Here is an 18,715-nt window from a genome sequence, read left to right as displayed (position 1 = left end):
CACAATGGCTAACCTCTGTCACTTTATTATAGCCATCAGTGGCGCTTTAGCATCCTCAGTTTGTTTATGATCTATAGTAATTGTTTCTCTGCATTGATATTTTTCTTTTTCTTTTTGCCATGTTAGCACCATGGCTCTAGGAATGGTAATGTCAGCCTGTCAGTCGGGTTGCCACTTTGGTCCAGACTTAAATGTCTTAAAAGCTATTAGATGTATTAAGATGAAATTTGGTACAGACATTCATGGTCCCCAGCGGATAAATACTGATGACTTTGGTGATCCCCTGACTTTTCCTCTAGTGCCACCATAAGGTTTTGTGTGAAATGGCTTGACAACTATTGGATGGATTGCTATGACATTTGATTCACACATCATGTCCCCCTGAGGATGAATTGTAATAACTCTGATCCTTTATCCACTCCTTCAGGGCCATTATCAGCTTGAAATTTTAATTTGTCAGATATTTTGGTTTATAACCAAATACTTGCAAAACTAACGACATTCCCATCAACCTCAGCATTTTGTGTTTACTTCTAATTAGGAAAATGATAGCAGGCTAGCACGCTAAACTAAGATGTGTGAGTTTTTAGCTCCCAGGACCACTGTGATTAAGTAGCATGGCAGTAGTCTCTTAATCTTGTTAAATAGCAGTCAACCATGGAGTGCAGTCAATTGCACTTAGTGAATGTTGGTAATACCTGTCCTCCCAACCAGCTTTTTATTCATCATTCAATGTAATTTAGCCTCTTTGCTACAAATGGTGCTTCCACTGCAAGAGTCAATAATGAACTACATATAGGCTAATAACTAATCACCTGTTCCTGCTCTAAAAGGAGACATTTTGGGGATGGTTCAATGTTCAAGTTGGCAATTTTATTTTTACTTGTGTTCTCGAATCTATTCTAATGAACATCAGTTGATAGGAGCATTTGTTACATATATTTTCAGCAAATAAGAAAAAAAGTCAAACTTCAAGGTGTGATACAAATTGTTTGCATTGGGTACCTTTATTTAAATAAATGAAACTGAAAAACAAGCTACTTTTTGTAAACACATATATTAGTGTGAACCTTGGCTCACCCCAAAGTATTGTTTTGCATTCCTCAACAGTCTCCCTCAAATTATATGGTTGCCACATGTTCAGTCAGTTCCTCTCGTCTGGAATGACACCTCTTTGCTGGCCCCAACTTCCCCAGATCCAATCCAATAGACAGAATAACAAATTAAATGGGATGTGGTAACCTGGGTCCAACCCCTGTAGGACTAAATGTGATTACTGTAATAATCACCTGTGCTGTTGGACATTTAATGGGATTACACTAAAATAGCTGATTAGAACGGATTACAACATGGGACTGACCCTTATATCCCCTTACTGGTCATTAAGCAACAAGTCGCAGGTATCACCTCTTCCTAAACTTTATGGCTTGTCCTAGTGGCGTTCAGTGTTTTCTATGAATTCATGTTTACACTAAGAAGAGCAGTTTGTATTTGGGCAGACACCCGGCCCTCAGGCCATCAGCTGATGTTTGTCCAGTAATCTCCAAGGATATTAGACATTCAGGTTTTTACTACCCAGCAAAGCATCACTATTCAGGCAGAACTATGTGTCTGTTGCTTTCTTGTTTGCTTATTTATCTTTCTCTCTCCATCTTTTCCTGTCCTCCCAGTTGTCCATTCTTGGCACAGCAGTTGACCCCGGCCATCCCAGTGATAGGAGGTGTGCTGTTCATGTTTGTGCTGGGGACACTGCTGAGAACCAGCTTCAGTGACCCAGGGGTTCTGCCTAGGGCCACCTCAGATGAAGCTGCTGACCTGGAGAGGCAGATAGGTAAGACAACACTGTCAGTAAATTATTTAAAATGTGAAATATGGGTGTGAAAACCCATTATTGAACTTAAGTTTCTCTGCATAAGCTTTTTTGTGATTCTTTTTCTCACCTTTTTTTTAATCCCATCACTAACAATTTTCAGTTGTTTTTTTTTATATCTCAAAGAGGAATCCTTTTTCGATATCATTCATTTATAACCCTTCCATCTAGCCCTGTCTCCTCCTCTCTGTCTGAGAGCATGGTTCTTCTTTGCATAGTCCTGATCCAGGAGAGCTAGTATGTGATCAGAGTGCTGGATTATCTGGCTGATGTGTCTGGAGATGGTGTAGCCAGAGAAATAGGGCTCATGCTTCCACCAACTCTAAAGACACTGCATTTAGGCTGAGGTGAAGCATCGGTGCTACTTTGACCAAATAGCTTTTGATCTGTTTACTTCACTCCATCTCCTCCATTGGCCCCCCATCTGATGTATTACCTGACTCATAAATTCCATTTTAATAACTTCTGAATCTAATTTATGATGTGAAAGGTAGAACTTTTGGTGCATTAGGAACCACTTGATATGGTGCAACTGAATTATTGGCATCACAGCACTGACGATGCCTGGACTGCAGTTTGTGATGTGGATTTTGCCTCACTGTTTACATTTCATCACATCACATAGAGAAGAGAAATCAGTGTCTTATTTATTTTAACTGAATGCAGGCAACACAGTATCTGAATGGTAGGCACTGTTCGGATGTTGCTGATTGTTTTATTAACAAAGATAAACATTCATTTAAGGCTTCCTATGTAGAGTATATTTGAGGTACTATTTGCGCATACTGTATGTTGCATTCAGCTTTGGAGTCAATGGTAGACTCTGAAGTATTTTGAATTTGTTTAAATGCCTTTCTTTTTTAATTAGTAGTGCTTGCTAATTCTTGTCATCAAAACAAATGTTAAGACATTTCTCAAGCACTGAAAAAAAATACTTGTTCAGAAATGTATGAGGCTGCATCAGCGATGACAGAAGTAACTAAGTGTTGGTTAGAGTGTGGTCACTCTACACAGAGCCTCCTAGACTGGAATTTATACTGGAAATTAAGTCCAATTGTGACCAGCCAGTAAGTTGCAGGACTTTCTTGCCAACCTCCAAAAGTGTCCTCCTGCTCTGTAGTTAAATGGATTATCACCACTTTCCTCAAATATTTAACTAAAACCCCCTTTAAAGTTTTGGTCCTTTTTTATTTGGAATGCAAAGCGCCGATTTCCCAGCGATGGTCCTTTCCGTGCTTCAGGCCACTGGGGCCTCATTAAACAAACTCTGGACTGGCTTAATTAATCTCATTAGGAGACTTAAAAGCTTTTGGAGGGAAGGTAAGTACAGAGAGCTGGGAAGTGGGCTGAAACAGCACTATGCAAAAGTACCATGTTATATTGGCAAACATTTTTTTCAGAGGATAAACAAATTAAAGACTGAAAATATGAACAATGTTGACCCAAGTACCACACTGCCCCCCTCACTACCGTCATTTCATCCTCATTGGCTTTTGGGCTGTGCATTTCCAAGCATAACAAGTGGCAAGTTTCTAAACTGGAATCTCTTGTTCATAGCAAATGATTGTCATTAGAGACACACAATCTACTTTTTTCAGTTCCCATCTGATTCTGATACCTGAATTTGGATCTGGATCTGCTGATACCAGAGCTCTTTTTTCTTGATTATTATTATTATTATTATTATTATTATTATTATTATTGTTGGTATTATGTGTAAGGATACATGAGGCTGTAGTAAACCACAGAGCACTTCTTATTAAAAGAGCAAAACATTTACAAAAATGCATTAAATTTAAATATATTACAAAGCAAAATTTGCCACAGGTGTGGAGTGTGACTTTAAAGAAAAATCAAGTAATTTCTGCTGGGGCATTTTGCTGACCCAAAGCAGCATGCAGACAGAAATTGAGGTTAAAAACAAATTATGTATTACAAGCTAAAACACAAGTTACAAACATATTTAAAACACAGGTTAAAAGTTTAAGTCTCTTAGAAGAAATAAAACATCACTAAAGGAAAATAAATTGTCTGTGTTAAAAGAGTCCAGTGTCCAGTCCAGTTAAGAGCAGTCCTGTTTTAGCTTTGGCTGCAGCGCGTGGATGGTCTGCAGTCCCTGGCCACCTCGTGGCATCTTCAACTGGCAAATACAGAGGGTGAAAACAAATCAACAGACTTGTCTGTCTCAGTCTCCTACTGCATCAAGAGTTCATGATATAAGGTGGAGTTTTCCAGCTGTATTAACTAATAGGGGTTACAAAATAATCTGTTAACTAAATACACTGCAACCAAAACAACCCAAATATCAATGCAAATAAACCAAATGTATCAAACAAAAAGCAGAAGGAAATAATAAACACAAAGGAAGGGCTCTGTCTTATTCAGTATATAGCTTCTATCAATTTCTTCAGTGCCTTTGGAGTTAATGTATAGATCTGTGCTGAAACTGTACCTTGTAGTCATCCACCAGATTTCAGAATGCAAGTGTCCAGTAAATGCCCAGTGTTCATAAATATATGAAATGCATGCATCTCATATATTTCCTAATATGTACACATTTCCTAATTCCTATTATGTGTGCGTGTGTTTGTGTGTGCATTAAAAGCTTACACAGACGCATTTGCATAGGTGTCATCTTTTTAGACTTCAGAGAATTGACTACATTAGTGCAGTGCCTGTTCAAAACAGTGCCCATCCCCTAAACGCCTCTCATGCAGACAATTGGTACATGCAACCATTTACCGATGTTCCCTAAACATCTCACATGCAGACTGTCGGTAGACACTACAATTTACCCATGTTCCCTAAATGCCTCACATGCAGACTATCAGGAAACTACAATTTTAAGGTGAGCTGAAGTACAGTTGAACTGTAGTGCCTGTTCAAAACATGACATCCTGCACTATGTCTTGAACATCCATACCAAGTTCCCACATGCGAGGAACAGGAATAGTAGAGCTTAACTCACTGAACTTTTTCACTTCATTCTCTATGGTAGTTCTTATCACAACTGATGTAATTGCCCTTCCGACCACCATGTGGGTTGCAATGGCGGAATGGCGCTGTCTGTATTTCTGCTTGTTGACTCCATGTACAGAAGAAGAAGCAGAAGCAACGTGGTTTATGAGGTATTTTTATATATTTCTCGAGAACCCCTCATCCAAACAACTTCACATTCCACACTGCACTTCCTTGGGTCCTCAACAATACACCTGCCAAGTGTGAAGTTGATCGGATGAACGGTTGTTGAGATGCGCAAAGGACACACCTACATAGAGAGAGAGAGAGACCTTCCTTTGATAGAGAGATTGCATGTTCACAGTTTTCATCGTGTTCACTTTGATTTTCACTCGCAAGAAAATGTTTACATGGTTCTTTAGATTTAATTAGGACAAGCTTGACTCATTTAATCGTAGTTTGTATTTGCAATGCCCCTCTCTGTAGTCTTTCCCTGAAATATCCGCATTCAATCGTGATTCTGCCAGCAGACTTAAAGACTGCCTTAGTGTTAATGCCATTAATGGGTATCATTACCTTCCATTTGAAAGAACCCGGATTGTAATAATCTGAAGAATAGTAATAGTCTGAGGATTTTGCACACACACAGACACACACACACACACACACAGGTAATACTTCATTCTGGTGGTTTGTATATTCAGCTACATATAAAAGGAAAAGGTCATAGCCTTTTCCCACTGCTAGTAAAAAGGAGAAAAGCTGTGTTAAAATGTAGTTGCTTTATACAGTTGCTCATTGCTCTTGTCCGCTCATTTTTTCCTGTTTTCTCTTTCTATTTGTCAGTCTCTGTCAGTATTTATAGTGTTTGCCTCTCCCTCCCCGACTCCCTTCTCTCTTCATCTGTCTGCCTGTCTCTATACTCAACTTTCTGTTGCTCTGCCTTTCCATTCAAACACTTTTTATGCTTCTACTCCATTCTCTGGCTCCCTTGTCCAGACCTGTGCAGTGCAGTGCTGTTTGGCTCTAGCCATGGCGTGGCAGCTTGACATGCAAAACATTACTGGCACATCTGTTAGCTCTTAGTGTGATCATCCAACCCCATCCCAAACCCCAACACCAACCAGCCCACAATGTCTTGCAGGAGAAAACACTTCTGCCTGTTTTTTGTGTCTCTCTTCATTCCTTATTTTTCACCGCTTGTATTCACCCTGCAGTACGCTCCTCTATCCTGAAGCAGTGATTGAAATGCATTTTGGAGTTGCAAAGTAGTTTACAATATCTGCTTTCAGTGCTGATGTTTACTCTTTTATTTATTCATGTTGTGTGTGTGTTTGCACATAGATTCTCTTGTGGGTGCTCCTTATTTCTCTTCTTCATTGCCTCTTACTAACAGGACTCATTCCTAGCATTTTCCTTCTCTTCTGACCAAGACAGCAAGCATCCATTTTTATTCACAACTTCTTTTTTTTAACCAATATGTCCTTTTGTAACTGTGCAGATGCTGATGATAACAAAGCAGCTGACAGGCTTAATGAGGATGGGTAACTTTTTCCTGTCAGTACTGCCATAATGTAATGGCTCCCCACCATTTCAGGCTTTGTTTTCCATATGCTCATTTGCTGCTTTTCTGATTTGTAGTTGGATGTACAGCACTTGGTCAGTACATTACATTAGCTGAACTATCATATTTTCCTCTAGTAACATTTTCCATACAAAATCCTAATCGATAAGAAGGAATAGCTAGCATTTCTTAATTGTTGAAAATGGAAAAACTACCTATTGATTACTCTTTTAATGATATTTTGCATCCATCGTGTGTATATGTATTCTATGTAGCTGTCTTAATTAAAATGAAAATTCCTGAATAGTCTGGCCACCAGTAACCCAAGCAGCCTCATAAATAGATGATGTTTTCAAGTCAAAGTGCTACAGTGCTCAAATTGGACACCCCTACTATTGATTTGTTGACTAAACAACAGAGGAGCTAATGTCTGTACAATATGTGGCATCAAGGTCTCTTGTCCTCCCTGTACTTTAGGAGGGTAAGCTGATAGCTCGACATTGTGAGCAGATGTCTCTGCTGTAGCCTTCAGTCTGTGAAAAGGATTGATTAGAGTGGGTGGCCTGAAACAAAATCAAATATGGCATGTTTGTACAGGTACAAGTATGTGAGAAACAAATGAAACATAGAATATATCTTACTTGTTCTCAGTTTGTTGTCAGTCTATCTGTTATATCTGTCATGGAATGCCACCCATAACATAAAGACCTATAAAAAAAGTTGGAGGGGAAAGTGTGCAAGGTTGGGAAAGGTAGCACAGCTTGTTGTTTATTCCTGCTTGAAATGGGAGACAACATTTGATTTCTCTTCAATGTGCCGTGTATGATGTCTATGCATGTCTGCCTGCCTGCCCAATATGTCAGGACTAGACAGGCTGGCATCAGTTCAGCTACTGCATGCCAAATCTAAAAGACTCTCTGAAGCATTAATCAGAGTGAGAGATGGTCAGAGCTGCCTGTTTCCATCCTTCCACCTAATATGGTCCAAGCTAGCTGGTGAATGTCAGGGCAGCCACACTGTTTTTTCCAAAGCTGCCAGCCAGACTCAAGGCTAGTGGAGGAAATAGATTTTGGAAGGCTTAGAGCTCAGGCTGCTGGAGGAAGGTTTGGCACATCAGTGGAAGATGCAATGACATTTAAGCTTTTTATGACCACAGGAGCAGTCGATACAGTTGTTTGAAGGTGGGGATGTCGGTGTTCTGAAGCACATATTTGTTTGAAAATGTACTTGTTTTTTTGTACATGTTGGTGTATATGTTCCCCATGTGAGTATATCTGAATAGAAGGCATGCTAAGTAAAGCCAGGAATAAGTATGTGTGGGATGAAAAGCGTGGTATTGTCAAAGTATGGTTCGCTTTACAGGGTATTATACCCTGACAAAGACCTTGTGCTTGAAATGTTTGATTAATTAAATAGTTTTACCTTTGGGACTAGAAGTGCAACCCACCTTTTTCTTTGTTGGCACCCCACCACTGTTGGTAGTGCGCCCTGACTCTTTCCACTCTGCCAAACTGTATAATGTCAAAACAAACTGAAAATTGCTTTAAGAGGTGTGGTGTGTGTACGAAGCTTGAGCCTCGCTGAGGGGACAAAAGCCGGGGTCCATGCTTCTGATGCAGTTGGAGATATTTGTCTGAGTGATGCAATGATACTGTATGCCTGTCTCTACTGTATGTAAGTTTACTATTGTAATCAATATAAAATGGTAATATTGATAGATTAAATTGGATTTTTTAATATAATGCATACTTCATACTATTTCATTTATTTCATATATATTGTCTCTGTTCTTGCCTCTCTAAAGGCTCGTTCAGACAATGACAGACTGACAAACAACAGAGGTATTGTTGAGAAACCAGGGTTATGCACTAAACTCTCTCTCACTCGCTCTCTTTTCTTTCTCTCTTTCAGATGAAATTCCTTTCCATGGTTTCATCTATTGTCGTTAGCAAGTTTACTTTTGTCAGATAGGCGAGAAATTGAAACATTGTGTAAAACACACTGTACAGTACATGCTATTTGGACAATCATTTATTCTCACAACCAAACTACATCTTGTAATGTGCCACCTCATCTGAAGTCATCTTTCAGTCTGCCCACTGTCACAACATGAAGCTGGAAAGTATGCACAGAAAAATGAGACAACACATGGCTTTAGACAAAACATTGGATAGTCAGTGTAATCTTCAGAGGCCTGAGGAAGGGATCCAGCCCCAGTGAAGTCTGTTGATATTTATCCTGTTCTTTTTATATTGTACATATCAGTCAATTCTTTTTTCCGTAGCTACCAAAGTAAACCTCTCATGATTCCTGAAATGAATGAGTGACCTAGGAAATGGACTCAGCTGAATGATACCAGTTATAAGCAATGTGAATTTGGTTTTAAACAGAATTTGTCTAATCACTTTAGATACAGCTTTCTTTTATTTTGAGGGGTGAGGCAATTATATTAAAATATTCCTTATCACCAAACCCACATAATGCTCTTCTCTAACTTACCCTGTGTTCTTACTTTTTGTTGAAATATTTTGTGCGGCTGCATTTGCCTGCATCCTTGCCAGAAACTTAATTTAGATGCCCAACTCAAACACACATCCCATTACCAGAGAGAGCACCTTGAGCCATTCTGTAAGATGAGAGCTAGCTTAATCACATTAGATACAGCTTCCTCTCCCTGCAGCGATAAGACACAGCAAACATGCTCGTTGGATTTTAACACCTTGTAGGTCTGCTTGTAGCCTTGAACTCGCTTTGGCTGGAGGCAAATTTGAGACTGTACCATGAATAAACTGTGGCTCCTTTGATCAACAGTCATGTCATGAACATCACAAGATGTGAGGGATGGCTGCTTAATACCATTTTGATATTTGTATCCCTTCAATGCTGACCATCGCTGTGTTAAATGCCACTAAATTCCCAAAAGCTGGCACCAGTTTAAATGTATCATAATTGCAGTTCTCCTTACAGTTCACAGGGTTTTGTTGATTCTGACCTACTGATGATCTCCAACTCTAGAAATTGTTCTCATATGCAAGTTAACAAAGTGAAATAAATCAAACAGCCAGGTTGCCACAGCACACTGGTGATACATTTGGTTCAGGGATACTCACAATGACTGTTTAACTCATGTAAAAGCCCCTTTTACCCTTAACATGACAATATCTTGTATGTCTGTTTGACATAGTGCTGAAATGCCCGTCCCATTGCAGTAAAGACTGAATAAATACCTTGTTCTGAATGACAGTCTGATCATAATTCATGCTGGTACTTAAACGGCCACCGAGACTCGCTTCCTTACTCTCCTCCCCTTTCAGAGTATCCAGCTGCCCTAGGTCACATTCACATTTGACTTCATTGTTATTGGCTGAATAATAAGTAATAGATGTGCAGCTAGTGGAAAGAGTCTCTATTACTAAGCCACTTGACATCTCAACTTCACATATGTGGGATGCTTTTATGTGGACCTCAGCCTATCCTCTCTTGTAATGAATGACACAGGGTGGCTGAGTTTAACAGTTCAGCATGACACACAGAGAGAAACTACCTGGCATGAGATAACAGATGGGGAGATGGAGTGTAGACGACTGGATAAAACTAGTAGAATGATAAACGTTTAAAGTAGAGACCTAATCTTGCTGTGTCTCCCTGTATTTCACCAGTTGTTTTTAATACCCCATGTGCAATTAAAAGGTGTAAGTGTGAGGTATTGTGTGTGTGTTATCCAATAGGAAACTGGATCTTGATTTCCCTTATGAAATTAAGGTTTCTTCATTAGCATCTTCTTGTAGAATCCCCCAACATTCAGGGCAGTGTTATGTAAAATATTAACAGGTTTATCCACACCCCCTACAACTTAATGCTTCTCCTACAATCTGCCATCAATGTCCTTTTTATCACGTGTGCTGTAAAGAGTCATTTCCCACTCTTTAAAGTGCCTGAGGCAAAACAACTGTCTTTTCTATTCTTTCATCTCCATCCTCCTTCATTCCTGGCTAGTCCCCAGACTTACAGTGACATGGACATGAAAAAGACTGATTAAGGGAATGATAGTCATTAGATGATAGAGCTGCAGGGGACTGGAACAGGAATGAAGAGGAATTGACTTGTCACTGTAGAGCAGTTTTATTGGAGCACACAAGAGAAAAGACAAAAAAAGACAATGAAAAACAAACTTGTAGTGGAGTAATTAGACTGGCCTAGATTGACCCAATACGCTGATCATTCACTCTCTCTTGTTCCATCCATTATGCTTTCTCTATCTCTCACACACACACACACACATAAACACACACAGACTCTTCTATCTTAATGCACCTCAATTGAAAAAATCTATTTGCAGGATTATAGGTAATAGTAAGGACAATAACACATGACTAATAATGGCTTTAGTAATAACGTTCTATCACTTCTCTTTCTCTCTGTCTCTGCTCCCCCATCCCGTCTGCCTGTGGACCTCATCAGGCTTTGTCATCCGTTTGTCCAGAGTGAAGCAGCAGCTGTGTTGTGTTTCCCTGTATTCTCCTGGAATATTCTAGCCTTGTTCAATACTTCACCATGTCTTCTTTGTTGTTCAGCGTCTGTCTTCACTCAGACAGATGTCATATCCCGGCCAAGGCCTTTCTCAGCTCAGCCACAATGTGCAAGCCCAGAGTGAAAAAGTACACAGTCTGAAACAGAGGACACTGGCATTCAGCCCAAGATTGCCTTTTTTCTGGATAGTACAATGCAGAGATGTTGTGGATTTTCATTTCATCCTCTCATGTTTTTTTTTAAAAAAGGAGCACAGAATACAGTTCAGGGTTTAATCTCATGTTTCATTATGACATGACATTGCCTGAGGAAGACCTGTAGTTGGTCAAAATGTTGCAAACAAAGTAAAGGGAACTTCAGTGTGTTGGTACTCTTCGTATCTAGTTCAGCTGTTTTTTGTGTCCAGCACCTATCCTAAAGTGATTTGGTGGATGTGCACATGACTACCTGGTTTCATTTCATTATGACATGTCACATCATTTGTGAATTATGTCAGCACTGGATTTCTAATGATTGTTTGTATCTAACACTTTGAATATTAACCTTTGTTCCCTACCCTTCATTAAATATGCACTATACAGTGTGATTCAGCAGTATTTTATTACCACTCTATTGTGTGTTTTGGTGCGGTTATTTGCCTCTAAGTGGTATCTAGTTAAGGCGGGCCCCAGTGCAGACAGGTTGCTTCACGTATTAAACACTACGTTGGATTTTTATAGGCCAAGCTTTGACTTAAAAGGAAGTTGAAAAAACTTTATTAAAATTAGTAAATTATTAAAAGATATTTATACAATTTTAGGCTACTCAACATATTAACGGAGCAGCACATCAGGAAAAAAAAAGAATGAAAACAGCGCAGTTTCACACAAATTGTAATCCTACATTAATGCTGCTGCTTTGCATTGCGGCCACATCAAAAGTTACACTTAGTTGGTTCGCACAGCAACTGTTATAGATCCCATATTTCTCTAAAAAAGAAATACATTTATTTGAATGGCATCTAACAAACTTTGCATTGTGCAAAATCCTCAGCAGCATCCTATAGGTTCAGGTCTGGACCTCTAATGCTATATAGGAAATGCCTGATCACTCAGTTCTTTCCATAATAGCTCCACACAAAGTTTTTGAGTAGTTTTAACTTGAAGATTCACTCTGCTGTTTCGACTGTGTGACAGGTTTTACTTTTCTTAGCTTGCTTAAGGCCGAGGGCAGACAGGAAGTTCCTCTGCAGTACTTTCCCCAAGCCAAAGTGTTTTTGCTTAGCTAAATTGACTGAAGCTACACTAGTTGAAAATTGCTCAACTCCAACTTCAGCAGCAGCAGGACAATGCAAACATAAGTCTGATCGCCATGGGGACATAGATATTTCTGCCTGATCCATCTGTAAAAGCATCTCTGCAAGTAAGGAGATTTCTTATGACTGTTGCACTTCTCTTCATATCTCTCACCTTCTCTCTTGTTCTCTGTCTGTTGTTTAAAAGCACCTGCTGAAACACCTCAGTATATTGTGGCCATATTATCCGTTATATTTAATAAGTGAATAAAAGCATTGAAATCATGTATAAATGGTAAAAATGTGATGTTTTTGATTGCATTTTCTTATTTACTCTCAAAGGACTGTTCTACGATGCTAGACTTTGAATTTGGCAGTTTAGTGTCATTGTTTTGATGTGCCATTGATGAGAATATGACGTTAGAAACACACCTTACAGCTTTTGTGCATACATCAGCAACTTATGAGGCTTCACATAGTGAGAGCCTGTCCCTTGAAAATATCTTTCACTGCACAAAATAACTAACCATTAACTTTCCACTGTGGCTTTTTGAGAGACGTCACATGGGCATATGACCATCTAAATGGTTTGTAAAAACTTTCTCTTTAACACAACTTTATGCTGCTATACCTATTTGCTGTCAAACATAGTCTATTCATGTTTAGAAAGAGCTAATCATTTTATCAGTATTCGTCATTGGGGAAAAATTGTTTGAAATAGTTCATTTACCTCAGACTAAAGGTGTAAGATCATATTTCTTTTTGTGATTCATATTCACACCTTATAGTGTTTTGTTTGTTCAAACTGAAACTGTTATTTTGTTATTTAGTCAGCTGTTGTGAAGCAAGACCTTGAAACCGTTACTCGACTGAACAGAATATGCTCATCCCTCTCTGGTTTTGATCAGGTTAAAATCAATACGACTTTATGTCAGCCATCATCATTGTATTCTTGTATGCTTTTCCATCTGTGAAGGAAAAAGCTCCAGTTATCTCTCCTTCACATACACAGCAGGATAGCAATTAGCTTCCCTTTATACCCCACCAGGCAACACCTAGCAAAGTTTGGCTGACATTGAACCCTCATTTAGCTTTATGTATGAGGGTGTGAGTGGGTGCAGAGTCTATTTGTGTGTGTGTGTGTGTGTGTGTGTGTGTGTGTGTTCTGTTACATCACTTTCCAGTCTACCTGGCCTTATTTTCTAGCATCAAGCTCTTAGGTCTGTCCTGTCTCCCTGAGGGATCTCCCACTAGACACTGATGTAAAGGTGTACACATGGTTTTGTTTATCTACCTTAATATCCCTGCTTACACATTATTTTACTGCAGGTGTTTGTGAACAATTGTAGGGAATGTTGATGGGCTGGTTAAGTGTACTTAAGGTGTGACCAAAGTTGACTTACAGGACAGTGTATGAAAATACAGGTGTGTAGTCAGGCATTTAAGGTTGGGCTAAAAGTAGACTGTTGTTTTTGTACATAGAATACATTCCTGATGGACCAGCAAATTTCATACCACCAATTTCTGTTCTCTTTGAGACGGGTAGAGACTGTAGAGCACTCTCTATACTAGTTAAAAAATAAAATCTAAACCTGTGAAAACTTACACTGCTCTTTAAAAGTTGCTACTTTATGTTTGCATTGGTTTTGATCCTGTTTTCACTTAGAACATTAGTGGGTGGAAAAAGTTAATAATCCTTATATGAGACATGATCTTTGTCCAAGTGTGGACTTCATGCTTCATGGATTTACAGGAATTGGACATTAACCACAAAAAATGTTTAATATAATGCAAATTAATACTTTTACCTTTGGGAATATTATAATGTTTAATTGTTGTTGACCTGTAATGTTTCTGTCCAATAATATCACATACATACACTTAATTATATTGTATATTGTTGTATTGATATTATTTTAGTCCACCTGGGAGTGGTCAAAACGGAACATTATCAACTTTGCAAAGTGTTTAGTGTCTTGCATTATATGGTACGAGTGTTTCTTTAGCCCTTCTACTTCATTTTGGGTTTTTTTCTACAATTTTGGCAGTATTTTATTCTACTGTAAGGAAAGCAGGGGTGATTCTCCTGTATCATTACAATTAAACATATTTTGTGAAGAATGTTTTGAGGCTCGTTTGGCCAGCATGCAAGTACTTATGGTCGACTACCATCTCACTGAGATGATCTCTTTGCTGCCAAATATCTGCCTTCAGCCTGCAGCATAAGGCAACACATGGCTTATGCTGCATTTATGCCATGTCAGCAAATTGGAAAGAATGGTAAAACCTCCCATTATTCTGGCGTGGAAACATTAACATGTTAATTCCAAGACAGTCACTCCTGTTATTAGCCTTATACTCACAACGGATAGATGGAAATTAAGTTAGTCAATTTTATTGTGTCACAATCATTGTTCATTAACAAGTGAAGCCAGATACAAACAAAACCATGTACAGCTGCTTTTAATGAGCTGAAAGGATTGTATTAATGTTAATACTACATTTTATTTAGATATAACTGACTGAGGCGGCAGGAATTATTGCAGCTGTTAAAAATTCCTAACATCTCCATTTTGGAAGTACAACTAGGAGGCTGACATGAACGATTTTTCCAACTCACTGGCCTCTAAGTACAGTCTGCACGATATGTTGTAAACACAGCATTATGTATTGTTGCCAGTGTTATGTAAAAGATCTTCCAAAATGCTTCAAAGATGTTTCCTTTAATACTTCAGAACGTCCCTTTATTTCCCCTGAAAGTAGCTAATATTACTGTAACTTTGACTGCGCTATTAATACCAAAACCACTGTATGGGGTTACACTGGTAGCTGAAATGTGCTACGAATTGTTCACACACTCCCCTCATTTGTTGTCTCCCTCAGTGGAGTCTGCTGAGAGGGCAGAGGAGCAGAGGGAGTATGGAGGAGAGAGAAGAGCGCTCTGTAGGCATTGATCACAATAGAGACGAATTCAATAGAACAGAACTCACTTGCTGCATTTCCTCTGCTCTTCTTTAGAAATGTCAAACACCCACACAAGCCTCTCGCTCCCTAGATATCCCCCCACCCCAGACTGATATACATTCACATACCACGTTAGCAATGCTACGGGCTCCTGTGTAAATGATCTTCCTACACACGCTATCTCCTGCTCTCAGGGTGCGTGAGAGTGCTTGAAGCAAGCTGAGTAATAATGGGATGCGGGCTCTACCTTTTATGGCTTGAAAATCACTATCATCGCTCTCATCCTTACCGTTTAGCCTGTCATCACTGCTGTCTTACTCCACCAAAATCCCTTCAGAGCAGTTTGCCACCATTTTCATTTTTTGTATTATAGTCTGAGGGTCATGGTGTTAAGTGTATGTTGAATTTCAGACTGATGTTCATATTATTTGAACTAGGTTGCAATTTTAGTCACTGAATACATAATGATGTGTGTTATGTAGAAAAGTATGGGGCCCTTAGTTTGAGGGTGACAGTGTAAATCGGTTAACAGCAGGACAGATGCTTTGTTCTGGGTAGCAAATTTGACTCACGGCATCAGGCTCTGTATAGAAAGTGCTCAAAGAGCTAAAATGGTGGGGTAATTTAAAAATAATGAGCTGTGTAGGTTGTCCATGTTCCATGATGTCTTGAACATTATTTCAGGTTAGTGAAGATTTTCCAAGGTCTCATTAAAAAATCTGAAAATCTGAAAGTACTGCTCCTACACAGTAAAATATGGGTCCAGTTTCAACTCACAAATGAAGAAATGTGTCATTTACACCCTTTTAAAGTGGCTGAATTTTACAATTTCCATTTTCTAATGTAAATGTAAATTTTCCAGCCATTAGTAACCTGTAGCCTTCATGTGTAGCCTACTGTGTCTGCTATTTGGGCTGCATTAACCAGTATGTAAAGTACAGGTTGTTATAGAAACAGAGTAATGCTACACTTCATAAAAAAAATATAAAGAATAAATGTTTAGTAGGCAAAAAAACTAAAAAAAAAACTATTGATTCAGTTGTTGTGTTGTTTACAAAATGCTTTGGTTTTGCAGTATTTCTATCCCTGTATAATAATCTGAAGTATTTAGTAGTTTATGTTGAGTTGACCATGAACCAGTGTTTAACTTTGAATCGAACTTTAACCTTTCATATATTACATCTGTATAATACATGTAATTAAGTGGTATTTTTCTTGTTTCACTGCTATGTTGCATTTTACTTGCAGTCTTTACGTTCAATCCAGATGTTCTCCTTATAAAGAGGTAGTATTTTTGTGCACTTGAAAGTTTCCGTCATAGGTAGAATATTTATAATTCTCCCACATCATCAATGCTGCACACAACACAATAGTACTGCACTTGGGAGTCCATTAGTGCCAATGTGTAGCCCAGAAAGTAAAGGCCAAGGTATTTAAGTCTTACAGTATACATCTCTTTTTTTCTCTCTTCTCTCCTTTCCCCAAGATGTGGCTAATGGCAGTACAGGCTACAGGCCTCCTCCCAGGACCAAGGAGGTGGTCATCAACGGCCAAACAGTCAAGCTGAAGTACTGCTTCACCTGCAAAATCTTCAGACCACCACGTGCCTCACACTGCAGCCTCTGTGACAACTGTGTGGGTGAGTGAAAGATTCTCTGGGTGTGAGTTTACGTAGATGAAATTTGGGTTGTATTTGGCTTATAGTGTCTGTCAGTACTTTGTATTCTTAATTTTTTACCACATTTATTTTGATACATTAGTATAATAATCACAAACAGTCCAGACCATCCTCTATCCTTTCTGTTCACATGTATTTCAATAAGATGTCAATAAACAGGTAAACTTCTGCTTCTGGCACAAAATATACAAACACACATGCTGTCACATAATTCATGTTTCATCTGTTTTTTATATAAAAAATACATTTATATTTGAGAACACAAGCCAAGCTAAATATTTAGTTTGTGATGCAAACCTACAGAGAATATACAGTACATATGCTGGAGGAATTCACTCATACAGAGGAGACTGAGAGAGGAGTTACAATGGAAAAGACAGAAAGACCAAAATGAGCAGCAGTTTAATGGTTGAGGTTTTTTCTCACAACCACATACTCTGTCTCAGGAAACACAATGAAGAGCGGCGACAGACAGTTACTAAAAGACACAGAGAGAGATAAACAGAGACGAATGTGTCTGAGTCTCTCTCATCGGGGCTTTTGTCACCATCAAAGGCAGCTCTTTTTTTCAGTGACCATTTCATAATCAGAAGTGGATCTGACAGAAAACCTGGGAGACAAAGATGAGGAAGTAGTAAACACAGGGAAGAAAGATGCGGAGGTGGTAATCAGATGCAGCAGATGCACACTGGCAGAAAGAAAGACAGGCTGGCAGAGCAACAGAATGATGGGAGAGCAGTCAGTCTCATAAACAGGCCATGCATGTCGATACAAATTTTAAGTGAATGGACAAATTCCGATATGAAACTGGTCAGGCTCATTTTGTGATGAAAATACCCTGCCTCAATGCATATAGTAATGTGTAGAGATGACAGGATAAAGTGATCAAGAGTTAAACCAGTACAACTGAAGGAGATGCTTGGCAGACATTTTCATTCCAAACATGAACACAGTGAAGTGTTGTGATCTAATAAATCTAAATCCTTTAGTGTGAGGTTTAAAAATATGTTTGGATCATAGGTGTGAGTGTATACTCAAGCAGATGGGAGGAATTGAAGAATGAGAAACACAGTTTGACTATCCATACTGCAGGTGGGTGGGAGTGATGAGTGTGAGTTGTAACTCATGTCTCTTTAATAAGAACTACTATCCAGCACGCTCCAACATGGTTTCAGTCCCCACAGTGAAATCTGGAGTCGAAGTCATTCCAGGGTATCATTGTGAAGATTCAGAGATAAACTATATGAATCACACCAGAGAACCGGTCTTTTTCAAACATCATTTTGTTTCAAACCCCATTTTTTAGATGTGTGTGTTTGTTCAGTTACTAGGCATGGTTTCTAAGTCTTCAGAGATCAGTATTAGTAACTGTTTGGACTGACACTTGCTCTTAAACTGGAAACTGGGGATCACATTGGCAGTGAAAAGGTGCTACTGTATGAGTGCTTCCTCTGTTTCTCTCTCTCTCTCTCTCTCTCTCTCTACCTCTGGCGCTGTAAATGCCAGGGAACTAACAAGCTCTTAAATAAGCTAGCAGCCAGAATGGATAGGGCCTCCCTGGTGGATGTGGAGGATAGGAATATGGCAGTCACTTCTTTTTAAGAGGGTTATCCACCTGGGAGTGATGGGAGAGGCTTATAAGAGCACAGAATTATTATACACACACACACACACACACACACACACACACACACGCTCAACGCTTCCCTTTCCTTGCAGTCCTGCTGCAGTCCCCTTCCTATTTTTTTTTCTTTTTACAGTGTGTATACAGCGGGCTAAGATAATCTGTCTGTTTATGTTTAAATTCCAGTTTTATTGAGACACCAGCATCATAAATATTGGTGCTTATTTATGTGTGGGCAGAGTGTTGTGATTTTT

At 39.0% G+C, this 18,715-nt stretch overlaps 1 protein-coding gene across 9 annotated transcripts in view; it reads left to right on the top strand.

The window, feature by feature from the left end:
- Nucleotides 1–18,715, top strand: part of LOC137199767 (palmitoyltransferase ZDHHC14-like) — a 48,147-nt gene that overhangs the window by 14,282 nt on the left and 15,150 nt on the right. For all 9 annotated transcript variants that reach the window (XM_067614285.1, XM_067614283.1, XM_067614288.1 and 6 more), the window contains exons 3-4: nt 1,671–1,831; nt 16,646–16,798. In XM_067614285.1, coding sequence (XP_067470386.1) covers nt 1,671–1,831; nt 16,646–16,798 — 314 coding nt within the window. The remainder of the gene's footprint in view (nt 1–1,670; nt 1,832–16,645; nt 16,799–18,715) is intronic.

Source organism: Thunnus thynnus, chromosome 16 (assembly GCF_963924715.1).
Source record: "Thunnus thynnus chromosome 16, fThuThy2.1, whole genome shotgun sequence".
Classification (NCBI taxonomy): domain Eukaryota; kingdom Metazoa; phylum Chordata; class Actinopteri; order Scombriformes; family Scombridae; genus Thunnus; species Thunnus thynnus.
This window is presented reverse-complemented; position numbering and strand designations above follow the sequence as displayed.